This window comes from Gobio gobio (genome assembly GCF_949357685.1).
Source record: "Gobio gobio genome assembly, chromosome: 9".
Classification (NCBI taxonomy): Eukaryota; Metazoa; Chordata; class Actinopteri; order Cypriniformes; family Gobionidae; genus Gobio; species Gobio gobio.
The window spans coordinates 10,952,725-10,974,810 of NC_137115.1; the positions used below are offsets into that span (position 1 = coordinate 10,952,725).

The 22,086-nt window shown below is 41.0% G+C and overlaps 1 protein-coding gene across 6 annotated transcripts in view; it reads right to left on the minus strand.

Annotated features, from left to right (window-relative positions):
- nectin1b (nectin cell adhesion molecule 1b) overlaps positions 1 to 22,086 on the minus strand; it is a 313,306-nt gene that overhangs the window by 212,795 nt on the left and 78,425 nt on the right. For all 6 annotated transcript variants that reach the window (XR_013817234.1, XM_079825765.1, XM_079825763.1 and 3 more), the window contains exon 5: positions 10,971 to 11,122. Coding sequence is in view for 5 of the 6 variants with exons in the window: in XM_079825765.1 (XP_079681891.1) it covers positions 10,971 to 11,122 (152 nt within the window). In the remaining variant the exon portion in view is untranslated. The remainder of the gene's footprint in view (positions 1 to 10,970; positions 11,123 to 22,086) is intronic.

Genomic DNA, 22,086 nt, shown 5'->3' on the forward strand with positions numbered 1-22,086 from the left:
ACACACTTGCCCTCTTTCTCTTTCTCAGGCGCGATAATGAGATAATTACGGGACCATCTTACACCACTCATTCTTACTCACTGTTCACATAAAGATGAGACCAGCGGTCTTCAACACTTCCCACACACAAAATGAACACACACTTTGAAAAGACATAAATCTCAGTATTAATTTCTTTAATTACAGATCCTTACGGTTCCTCTGATGAAGGAATCTCTCGAAAGCTAACAGCTTACAAAAAAAAAATCCTAGACCTCTAGCAATTTCATAAGACAAACCTCAAGGACATTCAGGCATGTCAAAGAAAAAAATATATAAAAAAGATTAGCCTGCTCTTAAAAATAAAATAAAACATTAATTAACAGATTGAGCTGTAAAATTTGTACTTGTGTCAACCATTTCCCAGAGGACAAGATCACAGATTTATAGAAGGTAGAAATATTCAGGTGCGCTTTTGTAATGGCCTGTGAATGACCCCTCCCCCTGGCGCCGGCCCTGAATAGGCTATTTAATGGCATGTTTACAAAAGGTCAACATGTGTTCAATGAACTGTATCGTGTTTTTCCTGAGCATTACTCCTGGAAATGTTCAATAATGCAATATACTTTGAAGTTTGTGTCTACTTTCAAAAAAAACAACAGCTGAGAAACATTCAGTAGAGTAAAGAGTGCAATGATAACTACCTTAACTGTATTGCTAGCTTGCTAGCATGACTCTGCTCTTATACGCTCATCTGTTTACATTGTAATTTACATTCCCTGCATATTATTATAAGCATAATGGCCACTGCTGGTCAGTGTCAGAATACAAGAACAAGCAAAGATCCATTTCTTTTGTTTTTACCCGTGGTGTGACATTAGGGAAACCGCTAGCACAGTTAGGTGGCCTGAAAATGAACCTAGCGTAAAATTGTTTAACACTCCTCATGCATTCAACTTCAGCTCTAAAGCATTCACTCCTCTTATCTTCGAATCTCCAGAGAGAGGGAAAGAGGGAGAGATAGTTAGCAAGAGAGATAAGATGAAAGATTCAGTTCTGAAGAGCTTTGTCAAAGCCCTACTGTTAATCTACAGCGCATGAGACAAGCGATCAAACTGCTTGACAAATTACGGCTCCTCAGAGCTTTTTAAAAGGGGAACGTCCACTGAAGCAGATTTTTAATCAAGATGTGCTAGGGTGGGTCAGGGTACTTGAGATTCAACCCAGTATATCTAGTGGAATCTACTGTATACGATGCCGGTTTGTAGCTTTCCATTCAATTGTGTGCAGAATAACCACGTTTGACGAGGTGAATTTCAATGGAGCCAGATGTTTATTACTCCATGTCTGGGCACCGAATGCGGTGGTTCCATGCATGCAGAGCACGGGTCATATGGGATGCATTAGTGGCAACAGGGTTTGGGTAAATTTCCACCAGAACGAAAGACAGCTACTGCATAGTCACTTGGTTTTTTTTTTATTTGGAGGACACCTCATTTCGCATTCTGCCCTGCTGAATGTTAAGTATAATCCAGTCAGAAGCAGAGCAAAAAATCCGTCCGACCTCAGCAAGGCCTGTCCATAGCTGTTCGAGAGAAGAGAGATCGCGTTTGAAGTTTATGAAGCATCAGCACACGCTTTAACTGAGCCTTCCAGTGCTAATGCCAATTCAATCCAGCATAGAGAGAGAGAGCAAGGGAGAGAGAGGAAAACCACAGGAAAACAGGCAGAGAGAGAGAGAGAGAGAGAGAGAGAGAGAGAGAGAGAGAGAGAGAGAGAGAGAGAGAGAGAAAGAGAGAGAGAGTGAGTATTAGCCCTCTTCATTTTAACATAGTTTTAGTCTTAGTTATTGTCTTTTGTTGAAAATAAATCTTAAATTTAGTTGAAATAATTCCTTTTAGTTCATTTCACTCCAACTAACATTGTATATTATTACATTCAAAACCCTACATTTTTTGTTGAAAGTTTATGTGCAAAACTGGTGGAAATGTGTATCAAGTGGCTTTCCCAGTGGATATAACTTTTTCATTTAAATTTGCAGAAGTTTCTCTGGTAAAAACTTGTTTTTTTTTATGTTTTTGAAAGCAGTCTCTTATGCTCACCATGCTCACTGAATTTATTTGATCAAAAATACAGTAAAAAACAACAACAACAAAAAACTGTTATATTGTGAACTATTTTTACAATTTAACTGTTTTCTATTTTGGGTCACGAACTGAGAAATCAAATTTCCTTTCAGCTTTTGACATATAAGAGGTCATCATACTATATGAATATCCTGTAAGTTTCAGAACTGAAAACTTCCTTTTTAGTCCAAAAACTGCTTTTATTGTTACCAAGCCCAGAGAACGACTTGTTGTGGAATGTGCCTATCTAATAGATAGGTGAAAGAGCGCCTATTCTGAAGAAAATCAATGCCTACTTCTTCATTGCAACTTTGGCTCCACCCACTGGTGTGTTAGTGAGATGACGAGGAGAGAAGAGCAATACAGGATAGGCTACAAATGACATTACATTCCAAAGGATCCTAATGGAAGGAAGGTGGTATTTTATTTATTTTCAACAATGTGAATCTCTCAGTTGATCTTTATTTATTTGAATGCAGTACATTTCACTGTGGATTCTTTGGTAAATCAGTCACAAGTTCGGCGCAGACTTTGCAAAACAGACTTTTACGTTATGGACTTGGCAGTAATGCAATTTCATGTAAGTAATCGTGCTAATTCTAATGCCTGATCTGTGACCAGTGATTTCTGATATGTAATGATTAATGTACAGTCAGATGTTCTTTGTCTATGTGTCAGTAAATCAAAACGCCCACACTCTTATTCCACAGAGACCCCATACTTGTTTACACTGAAGTCTCACAGTAGACACGCCCCTTCAAACAGAGCGATCGAATCAGAGGCTAAAATCAGGGTAGGAAAAATGCCTTTTATTTCTAAATTATGATTTTTTTTTTTAAATGTAAAAACCATACTAACATTATTAGTGCACCACAGATAACATTATAAAACAATAAAACAATGCAGTTCATGTCCCCTTTAATATATGTTAAAATGTTATTTATTCCTATGATGACATGCTAATTTTCATCTCAAGAAATATATATTTTTTATTATCAATGTTGAAAACAGTTTTTTTACTATTTTGTGGAAACCATGATACACTAACATTCAAATGTTTGGGGTAAAAAAAAGTCACCAAGAACACCTAACATTTTATGTATAATTTTACAAAAGATTTAAATATTTTTTTAAATGCTGGTCTTTTGAGCGTTCAATTCATCAAAGAATCTTGGAAAAAAAAAGTTAAGCAGCAAAAAGAGTTAAGTTTTCAACAGTAATAAATGGTAATAATAAGAACCTTTATTAATAACAGCACACAAAATTAGCATATTAGAATGATTTTGAAGTCTGGCTGCTAAAAAGCTTTGCCATCACAATAATAATTTACATTTTAAAATATAATAAAATAGAAAACAGATATTTAAAAGTGTAATAATATTTCACAATATTACAGTTTTTACTGTATTTTTCATCAGATAAACATTAAACAATCTTAATTATTCCAACATTTTGACTCTAAAGTGTAGATATTGTATATGCAAACTTAAGTTTATATTATGTTATCTATATGAAATATTAATGAATTGTTTGAATTGAATTCTATCTACATTTTCCTTTGTTTAAGATAATTTTATTGTCATCATGATGCTTCTTTCATCTCATCTTAATTTTTGCAAAAACAAAAAAGACGACAAAACTTTTTTGACACCAATTTTGCTGACGGGATTAACACTGGTAGAAAGAAAGAAAGAAAGAAAAATGTGTTGGTCACAAGCTAAAGAAACAGACAGAAAGAATTAGAAAGAGAGCGCAGCTGTTGAAGAGTCGAGAATCTCTCTCTTTGAGATCTCCACAGCTTCTTCTTCACAATGTTATCATCTCTTCCACACAGTCTCGCAGCTGTTGCAAGCTCCTGCAAAGGCGTGCCAGCCTTGCCACGCTCTCCACACACAAAGCCCTCCCTCTCCCAGGTGCAGGCAGGCGAACAATGGACAACCGCTTATGCAGTTCACAAGAAGCCAGGGCAGAGACGTGTTGCTCGGCATAGGCTGCGTCCCTCTGGCACGGACTCCACATTTGCCATTACTGTGGGAGTCGGTCACGTGGAGGCTTCGATTCTCACGCGGACCCTTTTAGGGGCAATGTGTGTGGAGCTGAATGAGCGCAGAACACTGGTTTTACAGTGTTTGAGTGGGCTGCTTTTGCCAGAGGTATCACTTCCACTCTTGCCATGAGAATGAGGCTGTAATATCCCATATGTGCTCTTCCGTGGAGAGGTTTCCCTCTAGTCATGATAAGGACAGATGGAAAGCCTTATTAGCATCTCGTTTTTGGCCATGCGAGCGGTGGTACAAAACTACAGGGACCGCAGAGCTGCAGCGGTGAAAATTTACAGACAGTCAATAAGGTTCCGAATTGAATCTGGACCGAATGTGATTAGATTACATCCCAGGTGAATAAGGTAAAACTACACTCAAAAAAATGAAGCCTTTTTTTTTTTTAAGATTTCTACATTTCAATTAATAGAAAAAAATTCCATCAAATTGAATAATCCTTGCACATTGAAAAAAATGTGTAAGGATTATTCAGTTCAATTTGATGGAATTTTACTATTAATTGAAATGCGGAAATCTTAAAAAAGGCTTCATTTTTTTGTGTAACAGATATCACCATACTTCCCCAGTTGATTGATTACATTAAGAATTCAATTTTTTTTTCCTGAAATGCTGTTAAATATGCAAATTAGACATTATCTAATTAAATTTGCAATAATTTGCATATATTTCCAGAAGAGAAATCTGAACACTGGATAAAGCCAGGTTCAAAATTATTTTCTTTTCATTTTGGTTTACATATTAGTCAAAGTTTTTTTTTTGTTTTTTTTTGGGCCCTCTTTTTCATCACTTCAAAAATCAGAAAATACTGTCAAAAACAAGTAATATATTAACAAACCGATCTGTAAAATTATATACGTATATGAATACAACTGTAAAGACTGGTGCATCTAAGTACATATTTCTGGCTCAGTGCAGGATTTTTTTTTTTTTGTGAAAACAGCCTCTAAATATATGTATTTGAAATCCATAGACACAAATAAATAAAGTACAATAAAACACTTAAAAGTGTATTTAACGCTTCCTCCGCAATTGATGACATTATCTGTTAGTCAGCTTTTACACTGTTATACGGTAGGGGGCGCTATTACGTATCTTCTGAAAGAGTAGACTCTCCGGATCAAAACACAGACAAAAAAGGAGCCGAAACAAGTGATAAAAGCATAGCTTGTGCACATCGTAGTCTTGAAAAAATGCGATATATCAATATATGCAATATCTCAAAAAACGATATTTATATATATTATATAGATATATTTCATGTACAGATATTCATACAACAAAATATTCTTGGGGCCATTACATTTTTGTGAAAATGATCAAAAACACTATTGGGTGGCTTACAACTTTTAAAAAAATGCTGGCGGGTAAAGAGTTCAAATGTTTTCTTTCAACTAGTCTGATACAACACGATATGTAAAGTCAAATAGCCTAAAATCTCAAAAACTGCATGTAAACTTGCCTTAAAGTTAGCATGAACCATATGCAGCCCATTTTACTTTCATAAACTGGCGTTTTTTTTAGTTAATTTTGAGTCAAGATATTCATCCATAAAAATAAGTAGGGCGGGACTTGATTGTATTCATCGGGCATTGATTGGAGTAGCCGTTACACACCAGAATGGAACCACATGGCTGTAGGGTTGAAAAGTCAGCCAAAAAGTAAAGTCGTTTCCGAAGTTATTACACTTAAATAAATGGTAACAAACATTTTTGGACTCATGAATCATTACTAAAAGACCAGGAATGCGCATTAAGAAAGTAAATAGGTCCATTTTGATTTCATGTTGACTTTAAAACAAAGGATTCTGCTGCAAGCGCACAGCGACTACAGTTCTCAGTGCACTGTGCGTAGGCCGAATATCTCAGTCATGGTTATTAATGAAATACTCGCAGGAATGTGAATGAGATTAATATGGAGTCATAAAGGGAGAACAGCTGCTGCCATGGAAGTTGTGACTACAAATAAAACTATAATGAACTCATAAAAAGGCATGATGGAATTGAAAGATTCAACACTGCAGACACAGCACAGCGTATAGAATATGTAAAGCTGCAGTGTGTCATTTCTGCACCACTGGCGGCACCAGACAAAACAGCAAAACGAATGATTATTTCCCAGAAATGTCTCCCATTGTTCAGCCAACCAAATAGCCTCAAACTCACGCCACTTGTTGAGCCAGAAGTTGACATGTTGTACACCACAGTGTTCATATTCCCCACAAAAATCAATCTTGCTATAGTTACATAACACAAAAATGAAAAAGTACACACTTATGGAATACAATCTTTCTTCGTAAGTATCATTTTGATCCTTCAATATCTGTGAGCTCTCCCACAACCAGAGAGGGAGAGAGACAGAGGTTCAACGACCTCTGGATGGAATGATCCATCAAAGGATAGACATTGCCGTAGAGGAGGGATCTATCATCAAATGGGCACATGCAATGCGGAAACAATCCCCAGGCATTGCCAAACAGAGGTCGGAAAGAACAAATAAGGCTTTCAGTGCATGTTCTGCTGGCGACCTTTGACGAGCAAGAAGGAGAGAAGAGGAGAAGTGCAACCTTATGAGAATAACGTTTTTCACTCTAGGAGAAACAATTAACAAACCGATCATAATTTTCTGAACCCATAGGAAAGGTGTTTCACAAATGAGATGCAGCTCAATTGTTTCTCCTAGAGTGAAAATGGAGACTTTTGTTCAAGTTTATAATATTTGTTTCCAAAGAAAATTACTCCAGTAATCTCACCTGAATGTGTCTTTTCAGTTTCAGAAGAGATCTCCGCAATGTCTCAAAATATTCTCAGATTTTCCATGCTACAAAATAGTAATCGTCGATATGAACTCAATCACCAAACTCAAAGACCAAATTATCTTAGATATACTATAAACCCTGTAACAGTGTCTAAAAAAGTTTGCATATGTGTTTTTAGTTGAGTATCATATTTGATATATCACACTTTTATGGCTCGTATAGTATGATGTTGGAGAATATGGAGCTCATACTCGAGGAAAAAACACCTCAGTTTTATTCAGAGGTCCAAAAATATGCTAATACTTATATGCTCAAAAAGCAAAATGATATTCTGATAGCTTAGTAGAGAGACTACTTACATAAAATGCATAACAAAATCATAAATATGTCAGTCTATATACACACCAATCTTATTAAGATAATCTTTAAATGCTTAATTTATGATCACAGCTTTGTAGATTTTATTGCAGTGGGGGTGGGGTTAGCTTTTATTTGCTAAAAAAGCATAAGAAGGCATGTAGTAGAAAAATTTTGGTCATGATTGTTGATAATTGATTGGCCTTTTAGAATTTTGCGTATCAAATATGATCCACTAGGCTTTATAGCATAGGTCACTAACAGGCAGACCGCGGTCCGGGTCTGGACCCAGAAGCCGTCCCATACAGACCCAAACAGAAGGTTAAAACCTGAAAGAGCGCTGCTATTTTAACCGGTGCATTCTTTTGTAGTATTTACGGTAGTGGTAGTGGAACCGCACACACCAATTGCATGCTAGTTAAGCCATCCCACATGGTACCACTCAGCCAATCAAGTCTATGTTTTCAAGGCGGTAAACAATAAACATTGCGACTACTGTGCAGACAGATGACAGAGTTAGAGGCAAGTTAAACATGAACTAGAAACAATCGAGTGAAACTGAGAAATTGAGCATCTCCACGTGTGTATGAGAATGGCCCTGACTCCGTTCAAGCCCAGGTTTAAAATTCTGGCAAGCCAAGTTAGAGCTCAATTCTTTCACTGAGAAAAAAACGGGGGAGTGGGATATAAGAGGGAAAGAAAGTGATACTCTAAAACTGTTCATTTGTTAAGATGTGTTGAGATTCATTATATGTAAAATTGGTTGAGACTGTTAAGTCAAGATGAGAAACAGAAAAGGGGAAATTCAAGCTGTTCCTCCCTTTGTTTTATTTTTCTGAAGTTAAGCACTTTATTTGAACATACACAATTTTCACATTTTATTTATTTTCTCTTATTTTGAAATCTAGCCCTTTTATTTATTTAATGAGAGAACGTTATACATACTGTATCTACAGTCATACACATGTTCAGTTCTATGTTACGTGACAATAAATATTGTCAAAACGTTATTGAATTGTACTGAATTCATTTGATTTGACAGTCAGGTATTGATTACATGCAGATGTTGATACAACTACTAGGCTACTTAAATATATATCACACTAACTAGTTAGACATTATGATCTTCCAAACCTTTGCTTCAAGACATTTTCTCTAACTGAACCTCTTTAAATTTTAGTTGAATACCCCTGCTTTATAGGGTTCATGTATGCCAATAATTGTCTCAATTGTGTTCTTTCTTGGAGAAACATCTGAGTTGAGACTTAAGTGGAATATATCAGATAACTCAAAGAAGATATAGCTATAAAAAGAGCAATAAAATGTTTCACTGCAAAGTACCAAAGTTCTGTCAACTCGCATCATGACCTATTGCTGAACTCTCACCAGTTGCTGCATTGCAATTTTATAAAACGATCAACAGAATCTCTTCCAAAGCAGAGGTGCTCTATACATATAAGCGGCAGAAATTTCCTGCCTGTAGAATATTTTCCTTCACCACTCCTCATTCAATATCAGCCATTCAGACTTCCATTAACGCTTTGCCCGTGCCTGTGGAGCGTATCATCAAAACCTGTCACGGAACGAGATGACATCACCGCGTCCCAAACACATCACCAGAAACGCCAGCTGAGACGCTGCGGGACGAGGAAGGCCTGAAAGTTTAGGCGCAAACACACCCACGCACACAAATAAATGCAATGACAGAGAAAAGCCGAGCCGCTGACTCCAGCATGCAAAGCAATGCATGTTAGCAGCTCTCCGATGAAGCAAAGAGAGAAGCGTACAAGCTATTATCAGAACAAAACTGCAGATGCCTACGCTTTCTTCAAATATTGGACCAATTTTGAGGTTCTGCTTGGCAATCTAGAGCACCATAACCTCCTTTCATTACTGTCTTTTGTTCTTAATGTATTGCAAAGCCTGCGGAGTGAACTACAGGTGTTTGATATGACAATTAGAATGAAGGCAGAGGAACGGCTCCAGTTTTGCTCTGTTTTCATTTGTAGTTCTTGTTTTCACCCAAGAAAAGGCGGCGAAGACGGAGAAGATGTGGGAGACGAAAGTAGCTTGGAGAAATGTGAGTTTGTTGCAAAGTGCCTGTGATCAATACTAAAGAGGCAACAAAACTGTGATGTTATTTTGGGGAGAAAATGACAGGGCGCTTTATTCTTTATCTCAGCATCTGTGTGTGTGAGAGAATATTGTGGGTGCTGGCAGCCTGGTATGATGTGACTGAGAAATTAAAGAAAAGGAAATGACAGCATTTTCTTCCTCTTCGCTGTCAGGATGTACTAATAGACCAATAGGTAGGAGGCCAACCTCCATAAGAGCAGCACGGTGTGTAAAAAATGTATGTGCAGGCTTTAACATGCAGAACGCAGCACGTAAAGTATTTTGACACTGAAGTCACCGACACAAATGTCTGAATGTCAACAGCATTCGATGTTGAACCATTGTCAACAGCATTAGATGTTGAACTATCACAAAAAGTAATTTGTTAGGATCACTTTTGAAAGTTGGTTTAAACAGAACAAAATTATATTTAAAAATACAAATATATATATTTACATTATAATATATAGGTTTATGTTTTAGGAATGTGGTCCCTTTTAAGATGATCGATTGAAAAGGTTCAAAAACCCTTAGATTAAAGGGATAGTTCACCCAAAAATGAAAATTCTGTCATCATTTACTCACTCTCAAGTTGTTCCAAACCTGAACGAATTTCTTAACACAAAAGAAGATATTTAGAAAAATCCTATGTAAGTCAATAATGCCCCACAACTAGCCTGACGTCGTCATACTCTGATTCTAGTCAGAATATGAGTCTGATACTGCTCCATTGGGGTGTGATTATGGGTCGTGTTTCAACCGAACCAGGAAAGAAAATGCCTCTGTACTCAATTGGATAGATCTACAACCAATCAGAGCAACGGAGTAAGAGACGTATGTTAAGCGACACATAGTTGTCAACAGAACTGAGCTTCACGCACGCTGGAAGAAGAAGAAGATAAGTGTAAACGATCTTTGCCGGTGTTGTAAAAAGAATTTAAGGATACACGGAGTTACCAACACGATCATAATTTTTGCAAGAAATAGTAAAAGTGAATGCATATACGAAGTTCTCCATTTAGGATTAGAACTCGACAGTACAATTCAACCCAAGCACTCTTTGGTGACGTGGATGATTACGTTACTGTTGATAATCTGTCCATCATCATATAAACCCCGCCCTGACAATTTGATTGGTCCAAACAGCTCTGGTTCGAGCATAGTTGCTCCACAACAGATCAAGTCGGATCAAGAACTTCCTGACCTCAAATGTTATGGGCGGGGCTAAGTTCGGCTGGCATCCAGGCTAACCCACAACATTCTTCAAGATATCTTCCTGTGTTCAGCAGAACAAAGAAATTTATACAGGTTTGGAACAATTAGAGGATGAACTGGGTGAAGTATCTCTTTTAGTGTTCAAATACTTTTTGTGCTCACCGTATTGAGATAGAAAATGAGTATGTATAATAAAGGATTTTCTTTTAATTCGCTCATGTTGACTAGCTGTAGGGCCTACATGAAATGTTCAACTCTTACAAAACTCACATTTCTGGAGCTACAATCGTCTGGGCCCTGGTTAAAGCTCTCCCAGCCACAACACACACACACAGAAACTCGGAATAAGCATCCACAACTTACCCGTCACGTTGACCTCTACCAATCCAGAGCGTGTTCCGATGCTATTGGTGGCATCGCAGACGTACGTTCCTCCGAGCTCGTAGGTCACCGGGCCTTTGAAGAACAGGGTGTTGTTCTTGATTTCAATATTGTTGGGAAGTGATCCATTCAACCTGAGAAAAACAAATAGATGACATTTTTTAGTTCAGCCATATGGGAAAAAAAGAGACAAAACCAACTCAACGTTGGGTAAGGTTGGGAAATCAGTAGATCAGCTGTTATTACGAGGACCGATTTAATCTACAGTGTTATAACAAACCAAACATACCAGGCATACTTCAAGAACTACACATCTCAACCCGGCAGACGTGAAGGGTGGTACTACAAAACGACTGAACGGGCCCTTACAGGCCTGAATGTTGCCTAAGGACAGAGGCAGAGTTTTGAAATGGAGAAAACAAACAGGACAAAAAGCAGATACGCCATATCTGCTTGTTTTGCTGCCACTCTTTCAGTTCTGGGTTGCTGAACGTGAAGTTGGATTCCAAGAGACTAGGACAAACCGATCAAGAAAAATGTGGAGTCTGACTTGCTATGTGGCTACCCTGAGTCTTTAACTGTAGTGTCCTACCTGATTGTGGCCTGATTCTTAACTTCATGCTTCAGCTGCCCAGCGAGCCTAAACATGCCTTGTTCTACCTCAAGAGCAAGACAGAGGTCACAATCTTTGGTGTGCTAGTGGCAGATGTTCTCCTTGCTTCTTATCAGAGATCAGAATAACGATGCCTCCCCAGGCACCAGACACCTCAGATCATCTTGTTCCCACTTAACAAGTTCCTTCCTTCCATCTCAATGACAGCCAATCTGCCATGTCTTTCAGTGTCTCGATAAATTGGTGGTGTCCTTTATAGGGACCTTTCAACTAGGAACCTTCTGACGTTAGTGTTTTCAGCGCAAGAGATATGAAACAGTCGATCCGCTAGTACAATAAAGCTTCCAAACAATGAAACGCACCATTTATTCAGGTCATCAAACATGGAAGAAATCAAGTGAAGTCTCAGTCAGAGCAGAATAGATCATGCATAAGCATTGTGTTCAATTATAAAACGCATAGTTTTCAACCTGATTGGATGAGCCACGTCTGAAGTTGTTCAAAATACCCAACTGTCTAGGCACATTAATTTAATTCTATATAATTGCGGCATAAACAGTTTACTGCTACATCCACTTCATAATAGAATTACCAAATGTATAAGTTCTTCTTTGCAGATCAATTACAATACAGAAATACAGAATTTCCTCACCAAAAAACAAACAAATAAAACAGTGATACTGTTATAGTAATTTAGTATAATTATAGTAGCGTACAAAAAAAAAAAGAAAAAATGTGCCTTTTCATTACTCCCATAATGTATGGAAAAAAATATATGTTTGTATTTCACATTTATGGATCAACAGAGTGGTTTATTTTGTTAGAAAATTCTATAAATGTGTGGGGTGGTGAGGGGGATTTTACCTCACAGGGCTCACAGTATTGATACAAATACTTTAGCTAAAATAAAATGTTTTTATTAATGTCTAAGTTGATACTTGAAAAATCAATAAACATGCTGTCATTAAAATATGTTCATATATAAATATATTTTAATATAATATTTTAAAAATATAGAAACAAAATAATTTTAAAGATTCTGAAAGCATTGAAGGAGATCCCATAATAATTGAATATAGATTTACAGTAGTAGCAATAAATTATATTTTATTATATGATATGATTAATATCATATTTTATTTTAATATGATGGTTTCATTATAAATATGGTGATTCATCTCTAAGGTGGACACCCAAATTAATATATATATATATATATATATATACTGTATATATATATATATATATATATATATATATATATATATATATATATATATATATATATTTACAATCTGAATCTACCCATGTCATGTCAACAAATGGAAAAGTAATATAAAGTCAGTTATTAATTATCATGTTAAATATGGTGCCTTTAGCCACAACAGCAGGGGCGCCTTTTACCCGAAATACCATACTTTTACATAAAAACATCAAACATCAAATATTAGATCAAATTTGCCGGGGAGCAGTTGGGGGTTTGGTGCCTTGCTCAAGGGTCTCTCCTCAGTCGTGGTATTAAGGGTGGAAGAGAGCACTGGTTATCCACTCCCCCCACCGAACCTGAGACACGAACCCACCACCTTCGGGTTACAAGTCTTACTCTCTAACCATTAGGCCACAACTGCCCCAACGACTGCCCCAACGACTGCCCCAACGACTGCCCCAACGACTGCCCCAACGACTGCCCCAACGACTGCCCCAACGACTGCCCCAATGACTGCCCCACGACTTGTCAGGCATGACACAAAGCAGGGCAGTGACTACTAAAAGTTTAATTACCAAACATACAACCCTCAACAACACACACCACTGCCTCGATCCTCAAACAATTTCACGCAAAACCTAACTCCCCAGATAGCAAAAGCTGTCATTTCACCATCTCGTTTAAAACCGATATAGTCTGGCTATGAGTAACCCACTTCTAGCCAAAATAACCCTGAATTTGGTTACATGCCTTTTTTTGCCAAAATCATTTGTATGATATTCCATAATGTAAGCAAAGTCAACAGTGATTACAAAGTGTTGGTTTCATTTCTTTGACATGTTCTATGCGTTGATGACTAGTCTATTCTTGGGTTATGGTTAGACGTCTATTACATTTTCACTGACAGCCCACATTTTGCCTTGTTTTAGCCAAGACCGATGGGTCCTGGCTTAGGTTGTATTGTTTGTCAAAGGTTTTTTTCCCCCCTTAAAGCAGAATTTGCCTGCCTCCTTTCTAAACTGTTGCTATAATATTCATAACCTGTTTCAGGACAGGGCCTCTGAAACAGCTTTCAGCCCAAAAACGCATAAGGTATAATGTGTTTCTCTAAATGCTGACTGCTGCAAAGCAATCTGATAAGATCCTGCAGACGGAAGACGGGAGGGGTGATAGATAAGGAAATATGTCACAATGAGCTGTCTGAAGATAAACTCTGAGTGTGAGTGTTTATGACTGTTCTGCTCGCTTTATGATATATTTATGGTAAGAATCTCTCGGGCATGTTTTGATAGCTGTGAAATTAACGCAAATCTGAAACTGAAAGTGTGTGTGAGAGAGAGACTGTTTGTGAGTACTTACATCATATTTCAATGTGAAATCTGAAATATAGGCGAGTTATATTCGTGCTTAGCCAGACTTTTGAGTATCGGCATAAAGCCTGGCCCAAATGGTAGCTTATTTTAGCCAAGAATCACCTATTCTTAGAAAAGAAAATACTAAAATGTAACGTGCAAAATCAGTTTTAAGGGAAGGTTCTCTGAAATTGTTGCGTATTAGTTGCATAAAGCCAGACTATCAGATAAGAGCTTGCCAGACCAAGAAAGCACTTTCCATTTTTGTCAGAAAATGCATCAAGTGGTTACTGAGCAGACTGTGGCTCCTTTAAGGCTGAGACTATATTTCTTAAAGTCTGTGTGAACTGGAAGTATTGTGACGCATTTCCAGATGAAAATGAATATTGAATAAGATAAAATAGAGGAAGATTCTTGATTTTAGCGTACCTCCTCGCCATCTCTAGCTCGCAGCATACTGACTGACGGTTAGACAGATGTGGGTAAGAACGTTTAAGCCAATCAGAGATAGAAATCCATTTGACTGAAGACTTGCAATTAACTTGCCCAGATTAATTGTTCACAACAAGATTAGTAAGGTGCGCTAACAGAGCAAATAGATTTCAAATGACTTAATGCAGACTTGAATGCATTTCATCAAGTGTTAAAATACTTTCTTGTAACCTTGTATGCAGAGACAACTATTTGCAGGTTGACTGAAAAGCGTCAACACTGTGGCGCTTTCAAAACATTTCTCTGTTTATTTAAGAATCCGACCAGCCTGACATAGCAACAGCAGCTCAACCAATAGCGTGAGTCTGGGGCGGGACTACGCATATTTATCAACTATTGGCAGATGCTATGTTAGTGGTTTTTACAATTCTGGTTGGTGAAGTTAGTGGCGCAAAAATTACACCATTCACACAGAACCCGGGTGTTCTTCCCAATGTTTTTCTCTGTTCATTTTCAGAACAGCATTTGTGTAATATTTATGCATAATGTAAAATATACAGTGTTCATACAATGTAACAGACATCCGCACATTTGTAATTGAACTACTACTACTAGCAGTGTGTGCCTCCATAGTTGTTCTGGATTGAAATGTTCTGCAACAGCGCGGTGTTGACCTCCATTGTAGCGCCCAGGGGACCCTTCAGAACACATTTGGTGTCCGCTCTGCACTGCTGCTGTGGCCGTCCCCTCTTATCTGTCAGGCCGGCACCCGTGTCTCTACCCATCACTGTCTTCTCCTCCGCCTCGCTCTGTAATCACACCATTCTCTTCTATCTTACCTTTTTTATCTTCTCGCTTTTCTATCAACTCCCACCGTTTGAATGAGACAAATATTCTTGCTCTTTTTAGTGCTGTTTGCTAATTTTGCTGAAGCTTTTATCTGCTTTTAGAAGCGAGTTGAGTCATCGGTGTTAGTGCGCATGTCTGTGTTCACGCTATACTGATTCACATCAATGAAACACACACATAGTGACACTATTTTGACTTGGACCAGTAAAAAGCAACCACATCAGAAAAATTCATTCAGAACATTTTAGCAATGGCATAGACTCTACACCATGGTGTCAACTTTTGCACTGACAAGGACCAAACTTTTTTTCCCCCCGAAAAAATTTGAAATTCCTTCTCATTCTCACTGTCTTGTACCTCATCTTTTACCTTCTCACTCCCCGTTTTTCCTCATTTCATCCCTTCCTTTTCTTCTCTTTCTTAATACTTCCAGTCTCAGCATACCAATTACTAATAAAAATGAAGAAGACCGTAGCTCCATCCGTGAGTCCCTCTTCACAGAGTTGGCTGCTGTATATGTGTCCTTTGATACCCTGAATAGCCCAGAATGCTCAGCGCTTTCCTCTCTCTCTCCCTTGTCCTCTCTCATTAAAACTCACCCCGGTCCACACAGGCAGTGCACCCTGGGCATTGCCAGCTATTAATCCACCGCAGCTGAAGTCCGGTGACATGTTTTCCTTTCCCAGCTTCCACTGCCTAATTACAGAACAAATTGCCACATTTATCTCTCAGTTTTTTTTCTGCATAATTTCTCCATTTTTAACTGTAACACACGACTAGCACTTCCACTGTGTCCAACGTTGTTGGTGGTGTTTGGTATTGTGCGCATTTACACGTGCATTCATGGGAATTAGCTGGGTGATGAATGACAGGACATTTTGCAGTGCTAATTGGCATATAAGTGTGGCACATACGGCTACGGCGTGGCACTGAATAAAAATGCTGCACAAGGGAGTTCAAGCAGAAGGTTATATGGGTCATCTTACAAAGTTGACCTGACCCAGGGGCGCAGGAACAATCTGGAACAACACATTAGAAGCCTTATCAGCTTGTCTCATGAATATTAATTACGTGATGTAACCAGTGATAGGCTGATAGGTCAGGCCAATTAATCGGCATCAGCTTGCTGAGTCCACTTGGCCCAAGTGTGTAAGTTCTAAAATCTGCCAACAGCCCTTTCAACGGATAACTAACAATTATTGTTAAAATTCTACTTTTATTAGTGAATTCTGAGTAAATATTTGTCTAAAATAAGGGTTAATTCTAGTTCTGTGTGTATATATATATATATATATATATATATATATATATATATATATATATATATATATATATACATTTGATTTGGCAGGTGGGGGAAGCCTCACATTTTGTGTAGGTGCAACAGGGAAAAATGACTCATCGTGGGGCAACATATTGAATATCGTGGTATAGCAATACTTTTTGGGATAAGTATCACAATACTTATTTACTTGATATTTTAGTGGTTTTATTGTGGTCCATCTACAGCTACACTGATATGATGACGATACTATGTTAAAATTGCTGAGCACCACAATATGGAACACAACCTTGTTTTTCACAATGTAAATTCAAACATAAAAATGGGAAGTTCAAAACTGATTCAAATGTAACACACCAAAATGGCTGAAGACACAACTACAACAGAAATAATTCACAACCTAGATAGAACTATTGCAGAGTCAATGTCAAAATGCAGAATCTAAAGTTTTTCTGTATCATAAAACATAAGAAACAACAACAAAATAACAATGTATGATGGTCCAAATATTGTGGCTATTCTCACATCCAGTCAAAATAGCTCAGACTACTGTGATTTGATTTGTCCTTTTAACTCCACTGCAACCAGGCCTGGGTTAAGAACATGTAGTGCCCTGGGGCTATAACAAACCTAAGGGCCATAGTAGCCAATCTTGGTGCCACAACGTTTTCTACCACAGAAATAATTCGTATTTTTAAAAAACAAAATCGTCAAATCGTCATGTGCATTTTAAGATGGTTGAAGGGTTAAAAAATAAAGTTTTTAAAACCATGTTATTGGGCAGTAGATTATCTGTAATACCTGCTCTCTCCTCTTTTCATCATTCTCTCATTTCCATCACTCTTTCTTTTGCCCGGTCTCTTCCCCTCCAAAAGCTGAGCTCTGGCTGATAGTCTTTTCATTTTCGTTTGTGTCGGTGAAAAAAGTAAACATAGGGTTAACTGATATTTAGCCTATATTTTATTAAGCATTTTCTAAGTTAATTCACTGAAGGCTACGAACGCTAGGTAAATACGTTTAATAAATTAATTTACAATTATGTACACACGCATTCATTATCTTATGCCTAATCTGATGAAATTATTTTACAACATTTTTTATATACACCTCTGAAAAATACCGAGGTCTAGACCACGGCGACCTCATAGCTGACTATGGCCATGATTACAGTCATATAGGCAGCCTATAGTTTACCTCAACACTTCCGTTCACATAGTCGGAGCTAGAGGTCTGGTTCAGCTAGTTTCACCACAGAGCCTTTACTGTACACATGATGTTGCGCTTGTTTCAAATTCAAATGGATAAAGCGGATGCCTGGCGCTCGTAGAGTTTGTCAGTGCTGTGCGTGAGACGGCCCAACTGCTCTCGCGCTGCGACTGCTGGATCTATTTATTTATCTGAGGTGCCGGAATGCAGTTCCGCCCCACTTTAACCCCTGTATATATGTATATATATATATTTATATATATATATATATATATATATATATATATATATATATATATATATATATATATATATATATATATATATATATATATATATATATATATATATATATACACACACACACTGCCGTGTTTTAATGTTTTTAGAAGTCTCTTATGCTCACCAAAGCTGCATTTATTTGAATAAAAATACATAACAACGTCTCGGTTACGTATGTAACCCTCGTTCCCTGAAGGAGGGAACGGAGACGTACGTCGGAACTGACCGACGAATTGGGATCTGATCTCAGAGACCAATCTACTTCGAGTGTATTAAAAACGAGCCAATGGAGATTGGCATGCGATCCACGCATTCCACGCACCGCCCCGCAGCGCGGGTATAAATAAGGAAGTGGAATGCTTGATCATTGCTTTTTTCTGCTGAGGAGCCGAACTAGTGACTCGGCCCCCTAGCGGAAGCACAGCACCTGGCGACGGGACGTACGTCTCCGTTCCCTCCTTCAGGGAACGAGGGTTACATACGTAACCGAGACGTTCCCTTTCAGTCGGTCACGTTCGACGTACGTCGGAACTGACCGACGAATTGGGATCCCTACCAAAACGCCAGGGCGCTGGCCCTTCCAGCGTCCTGCTTGAGCGCACTGGACCGTCTTAGATGGTACGGAAGTCAGGGCTCCAAGCAGGGAGGTCAGTCACTGCTGTTTCTGCAAGACCCACTCAGTGTGACTATTGGATAACGCTGGGAAAGCGTGCCCGTCTCGGGAGATGGTACGCTGCGGAGCCACGTCCTTCAGTAGAAGGCTAGGTGGCAGAATACACATAAGGACTAACCTGGCAGGGTAGTGCAACATATGGCAGTCTCTGGGGTGGTTCCAGCCTGGTCCCAGGGGGGAAAGAACACGCCCAGAGACGACAGAGCGGGCTCTGTCAAGGGAAAGACACGGGGCTAGCCGAGTAGGGTAGCTGGTACCGTGGAAGAATACACATATGGGGTAGCCGTGAGGGGACCGCTACATATGGAACCCAGCCTACACACACGTTTCACAAGCATACGGGTGCAGGCCTGGCGTCAGACGGCCGCAACGTCTGGCACCGCAGGGGTGACGGAGGAGCTCGACAGGGTTAGCCGTTTCCGGGGAACACAACTGGAGAAAAATAGACGCACGTATCCGGCCCAGAGGGCGGGAGTGGCGTTGCAAGCCGACACTTAGAACGGGCACTTAGCGCTACTGGCCACTGGGGGCGAGGATGCGGGAAGATACCGGCTCTACACGGAGGCTATAGAATCTAGCGAACGTGTTAGGTGTCGCCCAGCCCGCAGCTCTACATATATCTGTCAGCGAGGCGCCTTGAGCCAGCGCCCAGGAAGAAGCAACACTCCTTGTTGAGTGAGCTCGCAACCCGAACGGGCAAGGCACGTCTTGGGACTGGTAAGCCAAGACGATAGCATCCACTATCCAGTGGGCCAACCTCTGCTTGGAGACAGCCTTTCCCTTCTGCTGGCCTCCGTAACAGACGAAGAGTTGCTCTGAGGTCCAAAAGCTTTGAGTCCGGTCGACGTAAGCGCGGAGAGCGCGGACGGGACATAACAAAGCCTGGGCTGGGTCTGCCTCCTCCGAAGGCAGCGCTTGCAGGTTCACTACCTGGTCCCGGAAGGGAGTGGTAGGAACCTTGGGCACGTATCCAGGCCGGGGTCTCAGGACAACGTGAGAGTTGGCCGGCCCGAATTCTAGGCACGATTCGTTGACCGAAAGTGCATGCAGGTCCCCTACCCTCTTGATGGAGGCCAATGCCGTCAGAAGCACTGTCTTCATTGACAGGATTTTAAGCTCCACAGACTGCAAAGGCTCAAAGGGAGGGCTCTGAAGTGCTCTGAGCACTAGAGCTAAGTCCCAAGAGGGTAACGAGTTTGGACGAGGAGGATTTAGCCTCCTCGCACCTCTGAGGAACCTGACGATTAAGTCGTGCTTTCCTACGGACTTACCTTCGACTGCGTCGTGATACGCCGCTATTGCTGCGACGTACACTTTGAGGGTGGAGGGAGACAGCCTTCGCTCCAGCCCATCTTGCAGGAAAGAAAGCACGACACTAATCGAACACCTTCGGGGGTCTTCCCGGTGGGAAGAGCACCATTCAACGAACAGGTTCCACTTCAAAGCGTAGAGGCGCCTCGTAGAGGGGGCTCTAGCAGAAGAGATGGTGTCTACCACTGCCTGTGGTAGACCACCTAGAACCTCCGCGTCCCGTCCAGGGACCAGACATGGAGTTTCCAGAGGTCTGGACGCGGGTGCCATAGAGTGCCCCGTCCCTGAGAAAGAAGGTCCCTCCTCAGGGGGATCGGCCAAGGAGGGGCTGTCGCGAGGAGAGTTAGTTCTGGGAACCAGGTCCGGTTGGGCCAGTAGGGCGCAACTAACAAGACCTGCTCCTCGTCCTCCCTGACCTTGCACAGGGTCTGTGCAAGAAGGCTCACTGGGGGAAACGCATATTTGCGCAGGTCCCGGGGCCAGCTGTGCGCCAGTGCATCCGTGCCGAGGGTGCCCCCGGACAGGGAATAGTACCACTGGCAATGGGTCGAGTCCGGAGAGGCAAACAGGTCTACCTGTGCGGCTCCGAAGAGGTCCCATATCAGCTGGACCGCCTGGGGATGGAGTCGCCACTCCCCCGGAGGTGTCGACTGGCGAGAGAGCTCGTCGGCTGTCTGGTTCAGCGCACCTGGGATGTGAATGGCACGAAGCGACCTCAGATGCTTCTGACTCCAAAGGAGGAGGTGGCGGGCGAGTTGGAACATGCAACGGGAGCGTAGACCACCCTGACGGTTGATGTACGCAACGGCCGCAATGTTGTCCGTACGGACCAGTACATGCTTGCCACGTAGCGGCCCCTTGAGGCGGCGCAGTGCCAAGTGTACCACTAACAACTCGAGGCAATTGATATGCCAATGCAATTGAGGTCCCGTCCACAGACCTGAAACTGCATGCCCGTTGTACGTGGCCCCCCAGCCCGTGGAGGAGGCATCCGTGAAGAGCACAGCATGCCTGGACACTTGTTCTAAGGGCACCCCGGCCCGGAGAAACGAAGCGTCGGACCATGGGCTGAAAGTTTGGCGGCAGTAAGGAGTCACTGGGACCCGGTACTGGCCGCTCTGCCACGCCCACCTCGGGACTCGGCCATGGAGCCAGTGTTGAAGCGGTCTCATATGAAGCAATCCGAGCGGCGTTACCGCGGCTGCAGATGCCATATGCCCCAGGAGCCTCTGAAAAAATTTCAGTGGGACCGCCGTCCTGTTCTTGAACGAATTCAAGCAGTTCAACACCGACCGGACCCGCTCTTCCGTGAGGCGCGCAGTCTGGCTGACCGAATCCAGCTCCATACCGAGATAAGAGATCCTCTGTGCGGGACAGAGTTTGCTCTTCTCTCGGTTGACCCGAAGGCCCAACAGGCTGAGGTGACTGAGCACCATGTCCCTGTGTTCGCACAACTGCTCCCGAGACTGGGCGAGTATAAGCCAGTCGTCGAGATAGTTGAGGACGCGAACGCCGCGTTCTCTGAGCGGAACAATGGCTGCCTCTGCGACTTTCGTGAAGACGCGAGGCGACAGGGACAGCCCGAAGGGCAAGACTTTGTACTGATATGCCTTCCCCTCGAACGCAAAACGTAGGAACGGTCTGTGTCGAGGAAGGATAGAGACATGAAAGTACGCGTCCTTCAGGTCGATCGCTGCAAACCAATCTTGGGGACGGATGCATTCGAAAATGCGTTTCTGCGTTAGCATCCGGAACGGGAGCTTGTGCAGGGCCCGATTCAGGATACGCAGGTCCAAGATTGGCCGTAACCCACCCCCTTTCTTGGGTACAATGAAGTAGGGGCTGTAGAACCCCGCCTTCATATCGGCTGGAGGAACCGGCTCGATCGCGT